The 6,110-nt window shown below is 40.5% G+C and overlaps 1 protein-coding gene across 1 annotated transcript; it reads right to left on the bottom strand.

The window, feature by feature from the left end:
* Positions 1–1,730: 1,730 nt before the first annotated feature.
* LOC119299750 (ATP-dependent helicase NAM7-like) lies at positions 1,731–4,964 on the bottom strand. Its single transcript, XM_037576901.1, has 6 exons — positions 4,798–4,964; positions 4,282–4,606; positions 3,492–3,747; positions 3,177–3,393; positions 2,555–2,769; positions 1,731–2,256 (listed from the first exon to the last, which is right to left on the bottom strand). Exons 1-6 carry the CDS (start codon positions 4,945–4,947, stop codon positions 1,731–1,733), a joined length of 1,689 nt encoding a protein of 562 aa, XP_037432798.1. The 5' UTR covers positions 4,948–4,964.
* Between the last annotated feature and the right edge of the window lie 1,146 nt (positions 4,965–6,110).

The following is a 6,110-nucleotide window of genomic DNA, read 5'->3' as shown; positions in this document are numbered from 1 at the left end:
ATAGCAAGTGCGCAGAAATCTTTTGCGTGTGGGAGAGGAAGAGGGGACAGGAAAGCAGAGCAGATGAGCGATCAATGTGAGGGGAGGGGATCAGACGATCAGTATAGCAAGTGCGCAGAAATCGTTTGCTTGTGGGAGAGGAAGAGGGGACAGAAAAGCAGAGCAGATGAGCGATCAATGTGAGGGGAGGGGATCAGACGATCAGTATAGCAAGTGCACAGAAATCTTTTGCTTGTGGGAGAGGAAGAGGGAGGATGGCAGTCTTTTGGTGTGGTGTCTTGGAATTCGGGCCCTTTTTCACGGGGCTGGTAAAGAGAGGAGGGCGGCAGCCAGCCGCGGTGAACACTGAACAGTGCCGCAGCTGGTCTAGAGAGCGCCGTGGTGCTATGGCTACAGTAAAAATGCCATGGTAAAAAGTACTCTTCTCTCCTGCGTTTGGCTTAGTCATCTCTCTCGCTGCCAACATGTTCTCTTGTCGTATAGGAACAGTAATATTGGAAAAATACCATGTGAACCTGGTGGTGGATGGACCCTATAAAAATTCATGGAAAAAAGATTAGCAATTTTGGAAAAAAGTCATAAATCTTCATAACTTTTTTTTGAACAAGGTTGACTTATTGGGCTACTCGTAAAAATAAATTGACCACGAAAAATGCCCCTAAAAATCTGAGCATAAAAACAAAGTGTCCATGACAATACAGACTGAATAGTTGATAGAACATGCGGTGCCCCCATGTTTGGTTTTGGTAATTGATGACAATCTCTATGGACTAATGGTTGCCTTGAGTTATATTTGAAGGTTTTGTCCATAGGCTTTTCTTGGAGTACATGTGTTGATTTCAAGGACAGTTTGTGTCGTCCAAGGTGTTATTCAAGGAATTATCCAAAGATTTGTCATGTGAGAGTTGAGCTTATTGCAAGCATGTCTTGAAGAAGAAGATTGTGTGATCATTCATGTCTACCTTCAAGACATCATCCAAATGAAGAGAATTGGAAAGGTTCAAGGTTAATCAAGACTAAGTCAAGAGTGAATCAAGTTGATCAACTCACAAAGCGCAGAAGATGTACCTAGAGGGATCAAGTGATCCCATGGTATGGTTGCGGTGTGCAAGTTCAAGTGGAGCATCACGAAGAGATCGAATGCTTGAAGCTTGCCGTCCTTTTTGGTGATAATGGACTTGTGAAGATGTGCAGAAGAGTGGCTCACCCATAGTGGAGTATGGGGGAGCAATCAACTAGTCTTCATCGAGTCAACACAATCAAGAAAGGTGGTCCAACTTGAGGGAGTCAAGATCGTCATCATCTAGCTCAAGTGGACCATGTGCAAGGCAAAGGTTTGCCCTTGATATGTTTTCTATTTTACCGGTCTCATGATGGTAGTTGGGAGACCGGGTTATAGGATCAATTGTCGTACTATCAAGGGGGGCTCTCGATGAGTAGCTTGATCGTATCGTTCGTAGAGAGCTCAAACCATTGCATCCTTGCATCATCTTTATTGGTTCTTGTTTGGCTCTCTTTGAGAGTTTTGGAGCTTATGGTCATCTTGATGACAAGCTCGAGTTCATCGAAAACGGAGTTCACATGCATCTTCTATGATGTTTTCGATGTTGGAGGTTTTGCCGGTTCTTCTCGGTTGGAGGTTTCACTCCTCCATTTGTTAGGCTGTGATCTTTTAAATAGGGGTGTAAACATATGTAATACTTTTAAATAGGGGTTTCAATTCAACTGACTTACCTTTTAAGTTTGCAGATGTGATCTTTTATGGCTGAACATAGCTTTGGGCTTACAGTGATAAATACTTGTTTCATAGAACTTTCTCCTCCATTCTTTGTTGACATAATATTATTGTCATCTACCCCTGATAAATCAGCTCCATCCAAATTTAAACCTTGCGATGCAATCAATGACTGTTGCTCGTTTTGAATCAGTTTCATTGTCAGTACAGTGGTTTTTCCAGTGCGTGACCTCCCAACTATAAAACTAGTGAGCGGGAATTGGATTATCACCTTCTCTTCATCCGTCAGTTCAAAGGGGATGTTGATTTCAGACCCATCAGTAGCTGTCAGCAAATGCTTTGCCATTCCAGATGATAAAGAGTAGAATTTCATCAGTAGGAAGCTTTCACTAACTTTTGAATTCTCCATGCCATATGATGTATCCATGGGATCATGCTCTTCATGAGCATCAGCTTTGCAATCCTTGTTATAGCGGATAATATCATGCACAATATCCCAAACCATTGGAACCTCCAGTTTCCTGTTATCCACAACAAAAAGGAGGGCAAAGATTAGAAGAATGTCTTCAGGCAATTCATTTGTAGGCATGAACTATTTACAGACAGTTCATCTCTGTAAGTATCAGAGGTATAAAAAATCCAAGAAACCTGATTATAGCCCATTAATAATAAAAAAACTCATACCCTTGTGCATGCACTCTCCTGCAATGATCCAGGTAATCATCCGTGTACATCTAGAATAGATTCTCGAGGCGTTGAACAATCCTTGCAACATTTTGCTGTGACAGTAGGTCCCAAATTCTTATTATCTGGGAATACGTTCTTTCAGTTTTCTCAATGTCAGTACTCCAAACAAGATACAAGTCCCAGGCCTTGTATACTTTTACAAGATGAGAAACACCAGGCATATCAAGGTTCTTGACTGTTGTCCTCCAACCATCTCCAAGTTTGATAAGATTTTGGAGTACTTCCTTCCTGAGCTGTGGTGATTTTAGTTTGGTGAAAGACTTTCTAAACTCGTCGCTAAGAATGACCTGTCGAATACATGAATACAAAAAATGGAACATGAGAAAGAATGTGTACAAGAAAAATGAACATTGTGTACTTCAAGAAAATTAGGAGCTTCACAAAGTAGCACATGTCCTGAAAATCTTATTTACAAACCTCTCACAATCCAATTGCAGAGCAACCAGCCTAGGAGAGACAAGTGAACCACATACATGACTCCAAAAAGTAAAAAACAGATCTATCATGAACACAAAAAATCACACTATAAAGGAACTGTATATTCAGTAAACCCTAACTACCTGACAACAAGCATGAGTCTCATAAAACAAATGCATATACATGTGGTTTGCATTCTGGGTAATTTAAGTGCAACCGCATATTAGAAAATAAGAAAGTAGTTCAAAGCCAAACTGGCTGAAACCATGGCACTTGCCTTCCATCTGGTATTGCTGAAAACCGCTGATTCAGCACTAAGAAGATCCTCAAGTTCATCAAGGTCTTGCTTTACTAGCAAAACCAACCTACAGATGGTTGCGTCATTAGTGGCACTGAAAATACATTTACGTCTCTCCGCATCAGCAACAAGGTCTGTCCATTCGGTCCCACTTTTATGAAGTGTATGAGCATTCCCAACAATCCAAAGACAGTGCCTGTATGAATAAAGCATCCATCAGATAATTTCTATCATCAGTCTAACATACTTTGAACAGCAATAAAACAAGGGACCGCAAAAAAAATTGATGCACACCTTGCTCTAGAAAGAGCAACATTTGTTCTTCGATTATCAGCAAGAAATCCAACAACTCCTCTCCCGTTGGAACTAACAGTTGATAGTATTATTATATCATCCTCTTCTCCCTGGAAACCATCAATGGACTTCACTCGCACATGAAATCCATCACATGTATTATATTTTTGGCCAAGTCGATTTTTAATTGCATCAACTTGAGCGTTATATGGAGAGACCACACCGATGTTGAGCCCTTGGTCTGTCCTTTTCCAAGCTGCAGAAAAAACTTAGGTGGCATGCTTACTGATCATTACGGATCAATTATTTGACAAGGCTATTGAAAGAATATTCTTCAACAAATTTAAGTTGATTCCGTGTCACCAAATCATTGACATATCATTGCTTTTCAACTACGAAGTCCGATGATAATAGAAGTTACCAAGGCGGGTCCAGGCAATGGCCAAACAACTCTGATAGAGCATAATGCTTCATCTTTCATGTCATCTATCTAATGCTCTCTTTTTTCAAAATAAAAATACATTGTTTACCGAACAGGGCAGTAGAATTGAAATCTAATAAAGTCGGGTTGATGTAATTAACCATATCAAGAGATACACATAGAAAACTGGACTCTCAAACGTACACTATTGTGGTGAACACCTTTCTACCAATGAAGGTCATGCAGTATGCAATACAAGAACGGCAGATCACGTCAGCTTCTAAAGATCCCATGCCCAAGTAGCTTCTTAAAAAATAACTAGAAAGGATATTAAGGTTAAAGAAAGGATAGAGTTCAGCTTAGACATACATTTAAAGATGGTATTGATTAGGTGCAAAACAACAGCAACTTCAACCATGTTTCTGCGACTGTTTCCCATGCCCTCTGTGTCTTCCCTTCCATCAGTGAGATTTATAAACGTGTAGCTCCCAAAAGGGAGGCATGTGTAATCCTTATTATAACTAGGAGACATGACATTGGGACCATCTAAAATCTTCCTCTCATAAAACTGAGCATCTGGAAATAAGCTGATACAAGGATTCATGCGATACTGTATATTCAACAAATGCTTATCAAATTTGAGCATAACCAATCTCTCAAATAAACTTGTCACAAATCCAGCTTCTTTGCATACCTAGAGACAACCAATGAAAGTAAGTAACATTATCGAAAACAGATAAATAACAATGAGACATAAAAGAAAGATATGGCCGTCACATTTTCTATTCTTAGCATTTCAGTATCATAAGTTTATCTTGTTGATAAATGTGCCAATGACTAACAAATGAATTCAGACAATATAAAGAGGGTGAGGCAAAACCTTACTTTGCTTTTAACCATTGCACTCAGCTGACAGTCATCTCCTACCAAAACAACATGTTTTAACCAATGCAGACGTAATGGGATCACCAATTCACACTCCCGCACTTGAGCAGCCTCATCAACAATTAATACTTCGAGGGGTGCAATCTCCATGTGATGTAACCGATAAGAGCTAGAGGTAGTACAGAAAAAAAGTTTGTGGTGTCTTGTGGGAGAGGAAGAGGGAGGATGGCAGTCTTTTGGTGTGGTGTCTTGGAATTCAGGCCCTTTTTCACGGGGCTGGTAAAGAGAGGAGGGCGGCAGCCAGCCGCGGTGAACACTGAACAGTGCCGCAGCTGGTCTAGAGAGCGCCGTGCTGCTACGGCTACAGTAAAAATGCCATGGTAAAAAGTACTCTTCTCTCCTGCGTTTGGCTTAGTCATCTCTCTCGCTGCCAACGTGTTCTCTTGTCGTATAGGAACAGTAATATTGGAAAAATACCATGTGAACCTGGTGGTGGATGGACCCTATAAAAATTCATGGAAAAAAGATTAGCAATTTTGGAAAAAAGTCATAAATCTTCATAACTTTTTTTGAACAAGGTTGACTTATTGGGCTACTCGTAAAAATAAATTGACCACGAAAAAATGCCCCTAAAAATCTGAGCATAAAAACAAAGTGTCCATGACAATACAGACTGAATAGTTGATAGAACATGCGGTGCCCCCATGTTTGGTTTTGGTAATTGATGACAATCTCTATGGACTAATGGTTGCCTTGAGTTATATTTGAAGGTTTTGTCCATAGGCTTTTCTTGGAGTACATGTGTTGATTTCAAGGACAGTTTGTGTCGTCCAAGGTGTTATTCAAGGAATTATCCAAAGATTTGTCATGTGAGAGTTGAGCTTATTGCAAGCATGTCTTGAAGAAGAAGATTGTGTGATCATTCATGTCTACCTTCAAGACATCATCCAAATGAAGAGAATTGGAAAGGTTCAAGGTTAATCAAGACTAAGTCAAGAGTGAATCAAGTTGATCAACTCACAAAGCGCAGAAGATGTACCTAGAGGGATCAAGTGATCCCATGGTATGGTTGCGGTGTGCAAGTTCAAGTGGAGCATCACGAAGAGATCGAATGCTTGAAGCTTGCCGTCCTTTTTGGTGATAATGGACTTGTGAAGATGTGCAGAAGAGTGGCTCACCCATAGTGGAGTATGGGGGAGCAATCAACTAGTCTTCATCGAGTCAACACAATCAAGAAAGGTGGTCCAACTTGAGGGAGTCAAGATCGTCATCATCTAGCTCAAGTGGACCATGTGCAAGGCAAAGGTTTGCCC

The sequence above is a fragment of the Triticum dicoccoides genome, chromosome 5A (genome assembly GCF_002162155.2).
Source record: "Triticum dicoccoides isolate Atlit2015 ecotype Zavitan chromosome 5A, WEW_v2.0, whole genome shotgun sequence".
NCBI lineage: Eukaryota > Viridiplantae > Streptophyta > Magnoliopsida > Poales > Poaceae > Triticum > Triticum dicoccoides.
The sequence above is the reverse complement of the archived record's forward strand: the minus strand, read 5'-3'. Positions and strand labels throughout refer to the sequence as shown.